Here is an 18,436-nt window from a genome sequence, read left to right as displayed (position 1 = left end):
TTGAGGTTCGGTGCCCCTTTCAGCATTACTTAGTGGTTAAAAGTGCCGGATTCTCTGATAGACGGCCAAATCTCTAACGCCTCTGGTTTTTGCAAAAGTCATAGTGAAACAGCCGGTCTCATTTATCTTGTATCGATTACTTTCCCGCTACAAATACGAGGGCTGTGTAACTATGACACTGGTCCGCAACGCCCAAAATGCTTTAATATCGCCCTTTACAGAAAAAGTCGGCCAACTTCTAAAGTACGTTTAAATTTGAGAAATACTGGCATACCACAACGCTCGACTTCATATCCCCTTCAATGCCTCCATTTACAAATTTACTCTAGTTTCACTTTTCCTTCACGTTCTTTAACTTTTTGTCAGATCAGTAATGACACCTCATAGTTAAAATAGTGCGAGGCAAATTTAGATTTATCAAGCTTATATTTAAACAGGATTTTCATGCATGAAAAATCCTAGAGTTTTGGGGGATTTTTTTTGTTTCCGTTTTTGTTCTTCTTTAGCTAGCAAAACCATTTTACGTTTCTTGACCCAAAACAGAGGCGGAATGTCTCCCTTTCACTAGCAGATTAAACTGGGATCCAATTCCGTTTGTGAGACGTGGCATGGCACAGTCTACTGTCCAATCAGAACGCGATGGCAGCTATAAATACCGGGATGATCGGTTTTTTTTTTTCCTCTCATTTGTTTTGAGTAGTTAGGTCTACTTAGCCATGGCACGAACAAAGCAGACAGCTCGGAAGTCCACCGGCGGCAAAGCGCCGCGCAAGCAGCTGGCCACCAAGGCGGCTCGCAAGAGCGCTCCGGCCACCGGTGGCGTCAAGAAGCCCCACCGCTACCGCCCCGGTACCGTGGCCCTGCGCGAGATCCGCCGCTACCAGAAGTCGACCGAGCTGCTAATCCGGAAGCTACCTTTTCAGCGCTTGGTACGGGAGATCGCACAGGACTTTAAGACCGATCTGCGCTTCCAGAGCTCGGCGGTGATGGCGCTGCAGGAGGCTTGTGAGGCCTACCTGGTGGGGCTATTTGAGGACACCAACCTGTGCGCCATTCACGCCAAGCGCGTCACTATTATGCCTAAAGACATCCAGCTTGCGCGCCGCATCCGAGGGGAGAGGGCATAAATATTTTCCTATCAGCCCCAAAAGTCTGTCCAACCCCAAAAGGCTCTTTTCAGAGCCCCTCAATTGTCACCAAAAGGAAGCTGTAGCTTTTGAGACGTGTCTTAGCTCCATGTTAAATACAAGTTGTGGGCAAAACGTGGTAGTGACTCAACACTAATGCAGGAGTCAGGTCACAGGCTGTTGGTATGCTAAATCAATTCCACGTACAGAACCTGCTCCTACTGATAAGGATTATCACTCAAAAAGGACATGTCATAGGGACAATTGTACAGGTGAAGTTTAGTTTTGAAAAGTAGTCCTGTTTTTATCCTTGAGGAATGTGTCTCCTGCGTGTCTCCCTGCCCCTACGGAAGGGAACAAGTAGTACAATGAGTGTCCACAGGCTCTTGTGAGGCCAAGGCGGGCAAATTACAAGGTCAGGAGATCAAGACCATCCTGGCTAACACGGTGAAACCCCGTGTCCACTAAAAAAAAACTGCCGGCCGTGGTGGCACGCGCCCGTAGTCCCAGCTACTCGGGAGGCTGAGGCAGGAGGATCGCTTGAATCTGGGAGGCAGAGGTTGCAGTGAGCCGAGATCGCGCCACTGCCCTCCTGCCTGGGCTACAGAGCGAGACTCCGCCTGAAAAAACAAAAATCAAAAAACAGAGGCTCTAAAAACTGCACACATAAGAGTGGAACAATAGTCAATGAGGACTCAGAAGGGAGGAAAGAATGAATGATGTTACTTAATTGGTACAATGTAAGCTATTTAGCTCTTGTATAGCCCATGTAACTTGACCACCATGGAGCATATGCATGTAACAAAGTTGCCATAGTACCCCATGCAAGTAACAGTTTTGACAAAAAGCTCCACACTTTTGTTCTGTTTCAATGTAATGTTTAGCAAGCCATGTGTTAGGTAGTGGGCCTCTGAAGAGGGATACTTTAACCTACTGCATGCTGTCATCTGTGAAATGAACTTCTAGCGCTGTAAGTGGACCTTAAAAAATATTTTCCTGTCATTTCACCATATGCTTGTCATAGATTGTGGAGTTGGATTTTCATGAGATTTTTTCTTTCTTTCTTTTTTTTTTTCAGAGAGAATCAGTCTGGGTATTAAACTTCAAGTGGTATTTTAAAGCTCTTCCTGGTTTCTAACCAAACTTGTCCAGTATTTCCAGCTGTTTAGAGTTTCCTCATGTGCTCTACATATATGACTATCATGACCTCATTTTGCTCTTAAACTTTTTGAAGTACACATCTTGACCTAGGAGATATCTGGCAGAGATGTGAAGGCAATTTTTCTCCCTAGTGCTCTCAGCCAGCTCAGCCACATATCTGTGCCTTCCCTTCTCATATTGGATTCACTCTTGCAAAGAGGCATGTATCCCAGCAACTGGTGCAGCGGTGTCCAATATTTTGGCTTCCCTGGGCCACGTTGGAAGAAGAAGAATTGTCTTGGGCCACACCTAAAATACAGGATCACTAAGGATAGCTGACAAAAGAAAACAAAGGAAGGAAGGAAAAAGGAAGGGCGCACTGGCTCACATCTGTAATCCCAGCACTTTGCACTTTGGGAGGCTAACGCGGGCGAATCACGAGGTCAGGAGTTCCAGACCAGCCTGGCCAACATGGTGAAGCCACGTCTCTACTAAAAATACAAAAAATTAGCTGGGCATAGTGGCAGGCGCCTGTAATCCCAGCTCCTCGGGAGGCTGAGGCAGGAGAATCGCTTGAACCCGCGATCGTGCCACTGCACTCCAGCCTGGGCTACAGAGCAAGACTCTGTCTCAAAAAAATCCCAGCTCCTTGGGAGGCTGAGGTTGCAGTGGCCGAGATCACGCTACTGCACTCCAGTCCTGGTGACAGAGTAAGACTCTGTCTCAAAAAAAAAAAAAAAAAAAAAAAAAAAAAAAAAAAAAAAAAAGGAAGGAAGGGAAAGAAAGAAGAAAAGTCTGTGCATAATTTTTGTGATATCCACCATCACAGATGAGCAAAAAAGTCCTCACATTCAAAGGGTTGGATACCCGTATAAAGTTTTTGGAAACTTAAGATTTGATTCAGAAAAACAACAACAACAAAAAACACTTTTGATCCATGGGGCCAGAAGCCTCCTCCCACAATTAACTTAGAGCTCTTTTGGCGGCTGTTTGCTAGGTGTAGGAACAACTTGACACTGCCTCTTCCAAGCTTTGAAGATCGTTCTCTTCTCATCTCTTCAAGGATTTTCCCTCCATAATGGAGCTGAGGCCATGTTTCTAGGTTTAAAATTTAGAGCTGCCACTTCATAGCTATACAATCTTTGGCAAGTTATTCATTCTCTATCTGGGCCTCATCTTGTATAGCTGTAAATGTAGCAAATTAATAGAAAACTGTAGAACATATTTAAGATTACTTCTTGGCAGGTAGTAAACGCTGAATGAGTGTAAGCTCTTATTGTTATACCCTGGCTCCATTACACATGGAGTTTTGGGGTTTTTTTTCTCCTGGACCTTCTAAGTTTTGTGTTTGGAACAGTGGAAAGTGCTTGGTTAGAACATTTTCTTTTGAAGATCTCCTATTCTTTAGTTCTCAATTTGCGTTGTTCGGTAAGAGGCCTATACAATATCTGTGTCTCTGTGGAGAAATTTATAACACAGCCAAAGGGCTAGATAATAAATAGCTTAGGGCTTAAAGGCCATATATAGTCTCTGTCACACATTCTTTTTAGTTTTTAGTTAGTTTGCTTGTTCGAGACAGGATCTTGCTCCATCGCCCTGGCTGGAGTGCAGTGCTGCTATCACTGCTCACTGCAGCCTTGACACCCTGAATTCAAGTGATCCTCCCACCTCAGCCTCCCGAGTAGCTGAGACTACAGGCATGTGCCACCACGTCTAGCAAAATGTTTTGTATTTTTAGTAGAGATGGGGTTTCACCATGTTGCCCAGGCTGGTCTCCAACTCCTGAGCTCAAGCAACCCACCTATCCCAGTCTCCTCAAGTGCTGAGATTACAGACATGAACCACCATGCCCAGCCTTTGTTTTTGTTTTAAACAATACTTTTAAAACGTAAAGACACTTCTTAGCTTGAGGGCTATACAGAAAAAAGCCATTGTTCAGATTTGGCCATAGTCTGCCAACTTCTCCAGGAGTTCTTAGAAGATGAAGTGCATTGGCTACTTTAAATTTTCTTGCACAGCATTTCAAGAGTGAGAAATAAGTGACTGTTGATTTCATTAGGAATCCAAATCATCATTTGATCATTTTTATCATCCAGGCATCCTGTCCAATCCCCTCCACCTCCCATAAATCGTAAACTTCATTTATTTCAACCTCAGTGTATTTGCCTATGTTTTCCTGAGTTCCTCTGAACCTCTGTAACGTGAAGTCGCTCAATATCCAATCCAACCTTTTCACAGTCAATAGCCAGATAGTCTTCTAAAATATTAGCGCTAAAACACACAAAAATACCCATATTGATGTATCCTGGCTGCTCATAGAAGACAGTATTCCTGATGGTGCAGCTTGTTAAATGTGGGTGGAGATTCAGGGGGAGCAGTGAGAACATTTCAAAAACCTGACAGAGTCCTGGGCCACCTAAACAGTTTGTGCATTAGAGGATCACTGGGAGCTCTTGAATAATTTTCCACAGGTTTGAGCTTTCTCTAAACTGAATTATCTATATTATTTTTCTTCCCCTTTTTAATGGATTTGCCCAGGAACTAAAAAGAGAAAACACTCTAATTAGAAAACATAACACATTTAAGTTTGAATGAATCTGGGTAGTTAGATTCTTAAGTCAAAGCGATTTGTATTACTGGTGCTGCAATGCAGAAGTCACTCTGACAGTGGAACTCTTCCAAGCTGCAAAATCCCATTCTGTAAAGACATCAGCACATGGAAACTCCTAGGACACAGAACCAGTTTGTAAAGTCAAGTCTATGTGGTTAAGTTGGGGCTGTAGGCAACCAGCTGCCCTGTGCCTGTGTTACTTGCTGCAGTTAGACACAAAGTTCATGCCCAAACCAAGGAACCCAGTGTCTTTTCTCTTGCAAAAATCAAAGCATGAACTCATGGGCAAATTTTTAAAAATAACTTTCACCGGATACTTAGTAGAAATTCATCGCGACACGCTACTAACTAACATGATGCCCTCAGCCCAATGGATTCTTATGAAAAGCTGAAGGGATTTTTAAAAATATCTTTCATCAATTGCACGAGATTCTTGAAAACACAAACAAGTATGTGAACCTGGAGGCTGTTTTCCTCCTTTGGAGCTTCAAAGTGCCAAATTCTGTACCATTGTTTTAAGCATTTAATCAAATTTTGAAGACTAACAAACACAATTTGGGAGTCCAACCGCGAGCGGCGGCGGCCAGAGGGTGGCGGATTGGACGCTCCACCAATCACAGGGCAGCGCCGGCTTATATAAGCCCGGGGCCCGAGCATAGCAGCAATGCAAAACTTGCTCTTTGGATTTCGAGCTTATTCTCTTCTAGCAGTTTCTTGCCGCCATGTCGGAAACCGCTCCTGCCGAGACAGCCATCCCAGCGCCGGTGGAGAAATCCCCGGCTAAGAAGAAGGCAACTAAGAAGGCAGCCGTCGCCGGCGCGGCTAAGCGCAAAGCTACTGGGCCCCCAGTCTCAGAGCTGATCACCAAAGCTGTGGCTGCTTCTAAGGAGCGCAATGGCCTTTCTTTGGCAGCCCTTAAGAAGGCCTTAGCGGCCGGTGGCTACGACGTGGAGAAGAATAACAGCCGCATTAAACTGGGCCTCAAGAGCTTGGTGAGCAAGGGCACCCTAGTGCAGACCAAGGGCACTGGTGCTTCTGGCTCCTTTAAACTCAACAAGAAGGCGGCCTCCGGGGAAGCCAAGCCCAAAGCCAAGAAGGCAGGCGGCGCTAAAGCTAAGAAGCCCGCGGGGGCCACGCCTAAGAAGCCCAAGAAGGCTGGAGGAGGAAAAAAGGCAGTGAAGAAGACTCCGAAGAAGGCGAAGAAGCCCGCGGCGGCTGGCGTCAAAAAGGTGGCGAAGAGCCCTAAGAAGGCCAAGGCCGCTGCCAAACCGAAAAAGGCAACCAAGAGTCCTGCTAAGCCCAAGGCGGTTAAGCCGAAGGCGGCAAAGCCCAAAGCCGCTAAGCCCAAAGCAGCAAAACCTAAAGCTGCAAAGGCCAAGAAGGCGGCTGCCAAAAAGAAATAGGAAGCTGGCGTGTGAAGACCGCAACAAAGCCCCAAAGGCTCTTTTCAGAGCCACCCAGAGATCTCTAAAAAATTGCTGTGCACATGTTACATCAGGCAGCAAGATTCCTTGCATACGAAAAATCTCGGGCGGTTCTCAACCCTAATCGAGTAACGGAAGGCAAGCAAGAGTCCAGGGTGTTGGTTGGACTCCCCACGTAGTTTACCCATGCAGTCTTATTAAAGTATGAATTCCAGCCGTTGGTTGGTGTCAAGATTTTTGTCTGACGCCCATCTACAAAGAAGCTTCTTAAATTTTAAAAAGCCCGCTCTGTAATCTGATTGGCCAGGTTTTGTTCCATCATCAGTATGTGGTTTTTCCGCGTTTAAGCCATTTAGGCACCAGCTACTTCGGCGTCACTAATGTGTTTGGCGTTAATATAATATGCTATCAACGCACAAGACAGTAGCAAGTTTCAAGATGGGGTCTATTACATGCCAATTTGATATGACCGTGTCATTCTGTACTGGATTTTTTTTTTCCTCAAGTCAGGTTCTCGCTCTGTCACCCAGGCTGGCGTGCAGTGGCGTGGTCTCGGCTCACTGCAGCCTCAGCCTCCCAGGCTCAAGCGATCGTCCCACTTCAGCCTCTGTGAAGTGCTAGGACTAAAGGCGTGCACCACCCCGCCCGGCTAATTTTTTTATCCGCTATGATGCCCAGGCCAATCTCGAATTCATGAGCTCCAATGACCTTCCCGCCTCAGCTTCCAAAAGTGCTGGGATTACAGGCGTGAGCCACTGAGCCTAGACCTGGATTTTTTTTTATTGGCTCTAGTTCATATAACACGAGATGAATATACACAGCGAGCATTCTTGTAAGCCCTACATTAAATGACTTGTTCACATTCTGACTTAAACATGTCACCTGAATCTTTTAAGGTTTTTCCTAAAAGTCATTCCTAAGCTCTAGATGAAAAATGCTTTTCTTTTCTTAACAAACGTTCCAAATGTTTAACCAGTGGCCCAACTCTCCCGCAGAAATAGTAGGTGGCTCTGAAAAGAGCCGTTGTATTGGAATGATTCTATGGAGACATTATTTGCCTTTGGCCTTGTGGTGACTCTCGGTCTTCTTGGGCAGTAGCACGGCCTGGATGTTGGGCAGGACACCACCCTGAGCGATGGTCACTTTGCCCAGCAGCTTGTTGAGCTCCTCGTCGTTGCGGATGGCCAGCTGCAAGTGGCGCGGGATAATGCGGGTCTTCTTGTTGTCGCGGGCGGCGTTGCCCGCCAGCTCCAGGATCTCGGCAGTCAGGTACTCCAGCACCGCCGCCAGGTACACCGGCGCGCCGGCCCCGACCCGCTCAGCATAGTTGCCCTTGCGGAGCAGTCGGTGCACTCGGCCCACGGGGAACTGGAGACCGGCCCGAGAAGAGCGGGTCTTAGCCTTGGCGCGAGCCTTGCCTCCCTGCTTGCCGCGTCCCGACATGACGAAAAAACGATAAGTGAAGAAAATGAGAACAGCTCAGAGAAATTCACCAGAGCTCTACTACTTATAGTCAATACTGGGCGCGAAAATAAAGCTGTGCCATTGGCTCAAATTACAGCTTTATTTCAACCAATGGAATCGCTGTTATGAAATATGCTTCCTTGGATTGGACAAACATGTATATGACGTCATCTAGAATCGCCACCAGTCCTACACACTTGTTAATTACCTCATTTGCATAAGAATTCGTGAACAGGACGTTACAACACACAGCTTCTTCTTCTTCTTTTTTTGTTTTTTTAAGACAGGGTCTCCCTCTGTCGCCCGGGCTGGAGTGGGGTGGTACGATCTCCGCTCGCTGCAACGTCCGCTCCTGGGTTCAAGTGATCCTCCTGCCTCGGCCTCCTGAGTAGCTGAGATTACAAGCGCCAGCCACCACAGCCCGGCTAATTTTTGTATTTTTTAGTAGAGACGGGGTTTCACCATATTGGTCATCCTGGTCTCGAACCCCTGAGCTCATGTGAGCCACCTGTCCCAACCTCCCAAAATGCTGGGATTACAGGCGTGAGCCACCGCGCCCGGCCACTTTTTTTTTTTTTTTTTTTTTTCCCCCTTGAGACAGGGTCTGGCTTTGCCGCCCAGGTTGGAGAGCAGTGGCGCGATCGTGGCTCACAGCAACCTCCGCCTTCCTGGCTGAAGCGATCCTCCTCCCTGAGCCTCCCCAGTAGCTGGGATTACAGGAGTGCATCACACGCCCAGCTAATTTTTTACATTTGTTTTAGGAGTCATGGTTTCGCCATGTTGTTCAGGCTGCTCTCGAACTCCTGACCTCAAGTGATCCGCCCACCTCCGCCTTCCAAAGTACTGGAATTACAGGCTTGCGCCGCCGCGCCCGGCCGCTTTTTCCTATTCCTTGTACCCTTTCTGCAGTTAAACTACAACACAGCTGACCCCACCAAGTCGGCCACAGCTCCGAAAAAGGGTTCCAAGAAGCCTATTACTAAGGCAAGAAGCGAAAGCGCAGCCGCAAGGAGAGCTGCTCCGTGTACTTGTACAAGGTACTGAAGCAGGTCCACCAACAACGGCGTCTCTTCCAAAGCAATGGGGATCTTGAACACCTTTGTTATGACATATTCGAGCGTATTGCGGGCGAGGCTTCCCGCCTGGCGCGTTACAACAAGCGTTCGACCATCACCTCCAGGGAGATCCAGACGGCTGTTCGCCTGTCACGCATGCTGTGTCCGAGAGCACCAAGGCCGTAACCAAGTACACCAGCTCCAAGTGAGCTCCTTGCTGGTTCGTCCACTTGGAACCCCACTAGGTTCTTCCTGACCCACACTCCACTAGGTTCTTCCTGACCCACACCCTAAGCACTCTTTTCAGAGATATCCACACTTCCTAAATAGAACTGACGCTCATTTATCCCTAGTTTTGAAACGTTCAGTTAGCTTTAACCTAAAGCCTTTCATAAATGCTTCTTAATTTATGCAAAAGATACATTGTGGCCTTATGATATTTCCAATATTATCTGCTACTAAAGTATTTTATGTTACAAACGTCAAATACACAAAACGGGAGTTTTATTGTGCGAATTTCACTTATCCAGGCTCAATTTCAACACTGAGGATCCCCTGTTGAGTAAGTTATTGTCTAGAAAACCAAGTATTTAAAGCAAAAGTCCTATCAACCTCTACTGAAATATCATTGGACGTTTTGCAGGTTACACCACAATTTTCAGGCCTCCTGGTAGGATACTCAGTGACTACCATGTAATCCAGGTGGCATTCTCTTTCAATTTTCTTTTGTAACATGAATGCTGGGAATGTGCTTTCTTGCTACCTCCACTTTAGGCCTAATTTGCACAAAATGACCTAAAGGTGTTGAGATTAAAATGGAGAGTGAGGAAGGAAAGAAATTAGTACCAATTTACATTACCTCTTCCCACCAGTTAGAAACGAGGTTTGGATCCTTCCTTGCTAATCCAGATGCCATGTTGGCAGATGGAATTTTTCTACTAATTACTTTTTTTTACATTTGTCGTAAGCAGACAAAAGTACTCCACACTTCTCCCCACTTTCACACCTGTCCTATGAAGTTCCTCTAATTTAAGATGTAACTTGATTATGCTTCATGTTTTCCTCACCTTTAACGTCTCACCACTATAAGGAATGGCATTTGTTTACCATAATTTTAACATGATCAAAATTTTTCTTGGTTAAGAGTTTAGAATGTAGGTCAGTTTCTTTTCTGAGTCAGCTCCACATTTCATCTCACTCTATATTCTCCTATACTGTTTTTTTCTGTAATAAGGGGGAAATTCTAAACGAAAAGGCAATCTTTTTGAAATGTGAAGGTGGAAGAGTCATGGGAAGGCCTTTTCTCCAAGAGAGAAGTGCAGTCTCCCAGTGTTTAGGCTGGGAAAGCCATTTTGCCTTTTCCAGGAATCAGTGTGGAAATAGAAGTTCCAATTGTTCTACAGACCGTCAGATACCAGGATCATGAAACCTAACACCTTTGTTGTTTTTCTAGGTGTTAGTCAATCTTTTCTCATTAAAAAGCTGGAGGCCTTAGAAGGGCCTATGTGAATGAAAAGCACAAAATCTAGGCTGAATTTATGAGCTCAGAGAGCCAAGGACAGTTAAGGCGCCAAGGACAGTTAAGGAGCCAAGTCTGCAGACAAAGCCAGTGACTGTCTTCTCTCCAACTTCCAAAATGTTGCTAGAAACATTTGCAGAAGTCTATTGCTAGGCCGGCACTGTGGCTCATGCCTGTAATCCCAGCCTGTTGGGAAGCCAAGGTGGGCAGATCACTTAAGGTCAGGAGTTCAAGACCAGCCTGGCCAACATGGTGAAACCTCTTCTCTACTAAAAATACAAAAACATTAGCCAGGCCTGGTGGGCATGCACCTGTAATCCCAGCAACTCGGGAGGCTGAGGCACGATAATCACTTGAACCTGGGAGGTGGGGGTTGCAGTCGGCCAAGATGACACCACTCTACTCCAGCCTGGGCAACAGAACAAGACTCCAACTAAAAAAAAAAAAAAAAAAGAAAGAAGAAGTCTATTGCTTTACTAGATCCACCAACATTATTCAATCTGAAATTAGCACTGTTACTGATACAATCAAGAAATGAAATAATATTAGGCTCACAAAGTACAATTATTATTTCCCGAAATGTTTCTTATAGCTGTCCTCCATTTCTGTAGTCACTGTTGGTCCACCATTCAAATTCTGTCCACACTTTGAGGCCAATCTCAAGTCTTACTTCCCCTGAAACTTTTTTTATGTCTTAAAATTTGCATTGTTTTTCTGTCTTGAAGCTTCTCTAGAGTTCCTTCCTGTTTGAACCATTCCCACACATATACACCCTGCCTATGAACAAGCAGAGACCTTCTTGTCTTTCCTGTATCTTTATAATTTCAGTTCCTTTAGAACCAATAATCTCAGAAATACAATTTGTTTCCACATAGTCTTCTATTTGTCTTTAATATTTTTGTTTTGTAATCCATTTTTTTCTTTTTTTAAATTTTTTGTAATCTATTTTTAACCCATATTACCTGTCTTCTCTTTTATGGTTGGCCTATGGGACTTACACTGGTACTCAGTTTTGAAATTAGGAGACCAACTCCTAAAACAAATGACCACTTCAAGAGGTCAAGATTTTGGTTTCTTTGACACCCAGCTTCTATATTTGTAAGTTGGAGATAACAGCAATTCATAGTCATGTGACTGTTGTAAGGATCAGTGAGAATACTTTGTGAATTATGATTATACACGTATTTCATATATATTAAAGAGGAATCTTATATATTTATTCAGCATTTGAAAGGCTTAGGGCACCCTCACCTACCTATCAAACTGAATCACAAAGCTCCGCCCATGCAGTGCTGCTTTCCAGTTCTTTTTTTACTTTCAGTAGGTACTTTTTGAGCACATGCCGTGTGCCAGAAACTCTTCTAGACCAGAAATATTATAGTGAACTAAACAGACAAAAAGTTATGCACTCACAGTTTATTTTCTAATAAGGGAACTATATATATATATATATCTTTTATGATGTAAGATAATATTAAATGTTGGGGAGGAAAATAAAGCAGAAAAGAAAGATAGGCTTTGTATTTCTTATTTTAAATAACTTAATCACAGAATGTTCATCAAGAAGTTGAAATTTTTAAAAAGATAAGGAGATGAGGGAGTGGGCCTTTGGGGATTGTAGGCAGACTAAAAAATGAATAAGTAAAGAGGCCCTGAGGTGTTTGTGGGAAGGAGAGATACTTGGTATTAGTCAAGGAACAGCAAAGTGGTCAATGTGGCTGGAACGGAGGGAACAAGGAGAAAAGTAGCTGGAAGTGGAGTAACAGAAATGGGGAAGCAGCTTCAAGAATGTGTGGGAATTTATATGACACTATAGTATCTTTGGATAGTATTGTCCTATATTTCCAATTTTTAATAGCTGTAGAAAGCTGTGGGTTTTATGTGACCAGCTGTATTCATCTTAACCCCCCGATCCTGGACTTTAAAGGGACAACATGCAAGGCACTCCACATGTGTCATTACTTCTTTGTTCAACCTCTCAGAAAGGATATAAGGAAGAAAAACCTCCCACGGTGAGTCGGGGTATGAAGAATCCCAAATAAGCACCAGACTCTTCCCTAAAGATATGGGAACTCAAGGTCTTTCACTCTCAACAGTTGCCTTTTTTTCCCCGGAATAGTACCCTTTCCCCACAGCTTCCTGAACTAAACAAATGCTGGTGGGAGAATCACGAATTTTGAGTCTGTGTCCAGTTTGGGAGCATCAGAAACACCACAAACATGGGCCTGTGACAAATAAGACTGTTTCAAACCTTAAAGCCATGCCCACCATGTGATACATGTCCCTACTTCTGAATTTCAGTGTTCTGCAACTTCTTTAGATCAGTACCTTATTTCTACTTGTCTCAGAGCAAGACAGCAAAATCTCTCATATTTCCTTCTGTAGTACATTATCCACATAATTACGTAATAATCAAATAGCCCTTTCAATTATACATCAGTTTTTTTGTTTTTGTTTTTTGTTGTTGTTTGTTTGAAATGGAGTTTAGCTCTTGTTGCCCAGGCTGAAGTGCAATGGCACAATCTCGGCTCATTGCAACCTCTGCCTCCCGGGTTCAAGCGATTCTCCTGCCTCAGCCTCCAAAGTAGCTGGGATTATAGGCATGCGACACCATGCCCAGCTAATTTCGTATTTTTAGTCAAAACGGGGCTTCTCCATGTTGGTCAGGCTGGACTTGAGAACTCCCGACCTCAGGTGGTCCACCTGCCTCGACCTCCCAAAGTGCTGGGATTGCAGGTGTTAGCCACCACGACCGGCCTATATATCAGTTTTATATTCCCAATTTCTCATTCTTCTTTCACCTAATGTCCATCAACTTTAATCATACATCACAATCGTTGGTAGAAATTTGTGGGGGAAAAATACCATTCACTAGACCCTACTGCAGAGATTCTGATTTAATTGATCAGGAGAGGGGCCTGAGTATCTGGTATATGCACACATTTCTTTTTTGAGATGGAGTCTTGCTCTGTTGCCCAGGCTGGAGTGCAGTGGCCCAATCCTGGCTGACAACAACCTCCGCCTCCCAGGTTCAAGCAATTCTCCTGCCTCAGCCTCCCGAGTAGCTGGAATTACAAGAGTCCACCACCATGCCCAGCTTACTTTTTTTTTTTTTTTTTTTTGTATTTTTAGTAGAGACGGGGTTTCACTATGTTGGCCAGGCTGGTCTCGAACTCCTGGCCTCAAGTGATCCGCCTGCCTCGGCCTCCCAAAGTGCTGGCATTACAGGCGTGAGCCACCGCACCTGGCCGCATCTGGTATATTTGAAACTCCCCGGGTGATATTATGCCTGTAAGGGCTGAGAGACACATTTTTCAGTGTGTACTGTGGAAACAGCCTAAAAGAGATGGCTTCTGATATTTGCACCTTTGTGTAGCCCTTTCCACATTGCACCAGGGTTGGTCAACAGAATATGGCAGAAGTGATGGTATGTCACTTCCAAGATTAGATAAAAGATTTCCATCTTGATCATTGCCCATCTCTCTTGGATCACTCACTCCAGAGGAAGGAAGCCAGCCCTTATTAAGAGTAGCCCTCTAGAGACGTGTGAGAAGAAAATGAGTCCTCTAGCCAACAGTGCCATAAGTGAACCTCTTCTTGCAACTTGGAAGCTACAGTCCCAGTCAAGTTTTTAGGTAATTACAGTCGTTGACTGAAACCTCATGAGAGACAGTCACTGAGTAAAAACCATCCAGCTAAGCTGCTTCCAGATTCCTGACCCTCAGAAGCTCTGAGAGGTAATAACTCTTTACTGTCATAAGCTGCTATATTTGGGGGATAATGTGTTACACTGTAATGGATAATACAACCCTTTCTTTCAAGGTTGAACCTTGTCATATCTCTTCCAAAAAATTTTCCCAAATTACAGCATTCCAGAATATTTACCCTTTCTGAATTCCTATAGCAGTTACAGTTAATATTACAGTATAATTTATATTTCATATAACATAAATAGACATATAATTTATAAAGATAATACAAAATACTGTAGTCTTTAGCATCACGGGGAATTGGTTCCTCTAGCATGCCAAAAGCCCTGGATGTTCAAATCCCTTGTATAAAATGGTGTAGTATTTGCATATAACCTACATATATCTTCCCTATATTTTAAATCATCTCTATTACGTATAATACTTAAAATGTAAAGATTATGTATAATACTTAAAACATGGAAATAATATATAAGTAGTTGTTATATTGTGGTTTTTTCATATCACTTTTTTGTTGTTATTTTTGATGTTTTCCCCTAAATATTTGGATCCTTGGTTGGTTGAAACCGTGGAAGCAGAATGTACATATACAGAAGGCTGGATGTATAACCATAGTATCTTTTGCCATTTCCTGTTTTATGACATTGGTTGTATTATTTTATCTAGTATTGTTCAAACTTCAGTTATGTGAGTACCACTTTAAAATTTTTCTTTTTCCTGTATTTGGATACAAGCTACCCTATGTAGAAAATGAAATCAATTTATTTTAAAAGCTTTACATCACTATTCTAGTGGAAAATTTCTACCTCTGATCATAAAGAGAAGGTAACCATAAAACAGCATAAAATAAAACAATAATATTCAATTATAGTTATATGCTGTTTGCTATCTACTACTTGGAGCCTAAAAACTGTTCTTTGTTATAAAATTGAAAAATAAAAAAGAGAGAGAGGAAAGATTAACAAGTGTTAGAGAGGCCTTAAACATCTACTAGCACCAAATTGACACTTTTCCAGTCACTTAATCAGAAAGATTTAAAGAGAATAGAAAAGAGAATGATATTCTTATTCTCTGTTTCAACATTTAAAAAAGCAAAGTTCATAAACTACTTATAAACATTTTCCACAACTCTAGTGGTACTTGATACAGATCTGAGAAAACACTGGTTTCACTAATGTATTATTTATTTGAGACACTATTGTAGGCCCAACTCAGGAAATATAAAAATATATGACCTGGAGAAGCTTACATTGTGGTGGAACATTTACAAAATTATACTTACTTTTATTTCTCAAGCTTATTTTGTTGAAAGGAAAAGTAAATTGTAATGACTGTTTCACAGTAACTTTCATATATACACCTCATCCAGGTTCCAAGAACATGCTTGGAAACAGGGACATCATCTCATAAAATCCTTGTAAGAAAAGTGGGATTTTATTATTATCTCCATTTTGCAGACAATCAAGAGAATTACACACTCACTGAGGTATTTAAGTTACCAGGCTAGCAAATATGGGGTAGGATATCAATCTCCAAGGGGCTCCCAGGGCTATGCTCCTTCCCTCTGTTTAGGCAGCTTGGTAGGTTCTTCACTAATGTGGAATATCAGAACAACCTGCTTCAGTGCCACATCCATTTTTTCTATTTTCAGTGTTTTGTTATTCACATACTTATCTTGCTTATTTCCCTGTACATCTGAAAATTCTTGATTTAGTTTGCTCTAATACTCTGTTAGGGACTCCTGAGTGTCAGAATTTACATTATGGCTCTGTATTTAATGATCTGCCCACGAGGATTAAACCATATGATACTTACATCTTGGTTTTGTCATATTGGGGAAAAAGATAACATTAGTCATCAGCTGCCATTTATTGAGTGTGTACTATCTTCTAGATATTATGCATTGCTTAATTTATTTTTCCAGGCCTGGGAGGTAAGTGCTAGTGGTATCTATGATCTACAGATAAGGAGACAAAGGATTGGACATGTAGCATTATATTGTATTAATGTATTGACTGCTGTATTAGTTTGCTAAGACTGCCATAACAAGGTACCACAGACTGGGTGGCTTAAACAACAGAAATTAATTTTTTCACAATTCTGGAGGCTGGAAGTCTGAGATCAAGGTGTTGGTTTCTTTGTATTTTGAGACATAGCAGTGTTGGTTTCTTCTTCTTCTTCCCCTTCTCCTTCCTTCTTCTCCTCTTCTTCTCCTTCTTCTCCTCCTTTTCCTCCTCCTCCTTCTTTCTTCTCTCTCTCCTTAGCTTGTAGATGGCATCTTCTCCCTGTGTCTCCAAGTCATCTTTCCTCTGTGCATGTCTGTGTTCAAATTTCCTCTTCTTATTTTGTAGTTTTCAAATTTTTTTTAAGAGATGGAGTCTTGAACTCCTGGTCTCAAGCTATCCTCCCACCTCACCATTCCAGAGTATTGGGATTACAGGCCTGACTCACCATGCCTGGCCCCAAATTTCCTCTTCTTAAAAGGAATCCAGTCATACTGGATTAGGGCCTACTCTAATTACCTTGTTTTCATTTAATTGCCTCTTTAAAGACTCTATCAACACGCGGTGGCTCACGCCTGTAATCCCAACACTTTGGGAGGCCGAGGCAGGCGGATCACGAAGTCGGGAGATTGAGACCATCCTGGCTAACACGATGAAACCCCGTCTGTACTAAAATTACAAAAAATTAGCCAGGCGTGGTGGTGGGCGCCTGCAGTCCCAGCTACTCGGGAGGCTGAGGCAGGAGAATGGCGTGAACCCAGGAGGTGGAGCTTGCAGTGAGCCGAGATCGCGCCACTGCACTCCAGCCTGGGCGACAGAGAGAGACTCCGTCTCAAAAAAAAAAAAAAAAAAAAAAGACTCTATCAGCAATTACGGCTACATTCTGAGGTACTGGGGATTAGTACTTCATTTATTGGGGATGGGGAGGCACACAATTTAGCCCTTAATAACTGCCTTCCTACATGGACAACAGTCCACAAGAGTCAGAGATGGGTGACTCCCTTCTTTAGGCTAGGCCTAAGTTTGGTTATTTGATAATAAGCAATAAGGCAGACAAAAACAAAACAAAACAAAAACTAAGAATGAGGATATGTTAATGTTTAAACTGCTACATTTAAAAAAAATTTATTGCAAATAATTAAACATGTATGTCTTTTCCACAATGAGATTTTTCAGCTCTTTACTTGGGCAGATCTAAACTGCCCACCCTCTAGGAGGGTGAGCAAAGGGGTTCTTTCTACTGGGGCTACTACTTTAGACAGACAGTGCTCATAATTCCCTATCTAAAGTGACTTCATGTTACTTCATCACTGCTTTCAAGACAGCAATAATGGTCAGCTGCAAGTTGGCAGACATTTTAGACAAATGACATAGAGGGCGTCTGCAGGCATTTTGTGACCTATAAGTTGCAATTTTTCAATAGTCTCTTGAAAAAGTTTCATACAGATTTTAATGTGTCTTAATTTCAGTACAATACTCAATAGGCAGACTGCTATACATGCTTGTTTCCCACAGGAAAGGCAAAAGTTATTGTGTGATGATGATATGGTGAAATTGCTTGATCCTCCCTCACAAAGAGAATTTGTCCAGTGTTCTCTAAGAACAGATTTCTATTTGCCTTTTATCCTAAACTTTGGAAACAAAAGGGAGAAAAACATTTTTTTAGGTCTAGAATGACATCTTATTTGCACTATTAAAACAAAACAAATACAAATAGCTAATTCTCATTTGTTTGTAAGTATTTTATTTGATGGTACAAAAGATCATGGAATCTATCCTTTCTACAGTGAAGGCCACCCACCACCGCAAGATTCATAGATTGACTGTCTCACTGATTCACTAGGTGATATACTGAAAATACTCCCTTTCTCTGTCCATCAATTTTTTCACCCATAAAATAGGCATAGGATGATAGCAGCCTCAAAAGGTTATTGCAGGCCATCACCTTCATACATAAAATGGACTGAGATTCCCAGTTTGAGGAGTTGAATTTTTTCTCACAGTGAATGGTATATATTTTTCAATATTTCTTAATTCCATCCATTTTTTAAATTTTTTAATTTTTTTTTTTTGAGACAGAGTCTCATTCTGCCACCCAGGCTGGAGTGCAATGGCACGATCTCGGCTCATTGCAAACTCCACCTCCTGGTTCAAGCGATTCTCCTGCCTCAGCCTCCCCAATAGCTGGGATTACAGGTGCCCGCCACCATGCCTGGCTAATTTTTGTATTTTTAGTAGAGACAGGGTTTTGCCATGTTGGCCAGGCTAGTCTCGAACTCCTGACCTCAGGTGATCCGCCTGCCTTGGCTTCCCAAAGTGCTGGGGTTACAGGCATGAGCCACCACGCCTGGCCAATTCCATCAAATTACAACAGAAAAATCAA

General features: G+C 43.0%; 3 protein-coding genes and 1 pseudogene across 3 annotated transcripts in view; 3 read left to right on the top strand and 1 right to left on the bottom strand.

Moving 5' to 3' along the window:
* The first annotated feature begins 684 nt into the window (after positions 1-684).
* The window catches only part of LOC100462574 (histone H3.1), a 41,458-nt gene continuing 23,706 nt past the window's right edge, over positions 685-18,436 (top strand). The window contains exon 1 of the mRNA XM_002816568.6: positions 685-1,045. Coding sequence (XP_002816614.5) covers positions 717-1,045 — 329 coding nt within the window. The 5' untranslated portion in view covers positions 685-716. The remainder of the gene's footprint in view (positions 1,046-18,436) is intronic.
* Positions 5,537-7,164, top strand: H1-5 (H1.5 linker histone, cluster member). Its single transcript, XM_054558560.2, has one exon. The coding sequence runs from the start codon at positions 5,601-5,603 to the stop codon at positions 6,279-6,281; it is 681 nt and encodes a 226-aa protein (XP_054414535.2). The 5' UTR covers positions 5,537-5,600; the 3' UTR covers positions 6,282-7,164.
* LOC100431754 (histone H2A type 1) lies at positions 7,050-7,794 on the bottom strand. Its single transcript, XM_002816570.5, has one exon. The coding sequence runs from the start codon at positions 7,743-7,745 to the stop codon at positions 7,353-7,355; it is 393 nt and encodes a 130-aa protein (XP_002816616.1). The 5' UTR covers positions 7,746-7,794; the 3' UTR covers positions 7,050-7,352.
* LOC129047438 (histone H2B type 1-M-like) lies at positions 7,899-9,187 on the top strand (annotated as a pseudogene).

This window comes from Pongo abelii, chromosome 5 (genome assembly GCF_028885655.2).
Source record: "Pongo abelii isolate AG06213 chromosome 5, NHGRI_mPonAbe1-v2.0_pri, whole genome shotgun sequence".
NCBI lineage: Eukaryota > Metazoa > Chordata > Mammalia > Primates > Hominidae > Pongo > Pongo abelii.
The sequence above is the reverse complement of the archived record's forward strand: the minus strand, read 5'-3'. Positions and strand labels throughout refer to the sequence as shown.

Bases quoted from the DNA above. Each gene is read 5' to 3' on its own strand.
- H1-5 (XM_054558560.2), top strand. From the start codon at position 5,601: ATGTCGGAAACCGCTCCTGCCGAGACAGCCATCCCAGCGCCGGTGGAG.
- LOC100431754 (XM_002816570.5), bottom strand. From the start codon at position 7,745: ATGTCGGGACGCGGCAAGCAGGGAGGCAAGGCTCGCGCCAAGGCTAAG.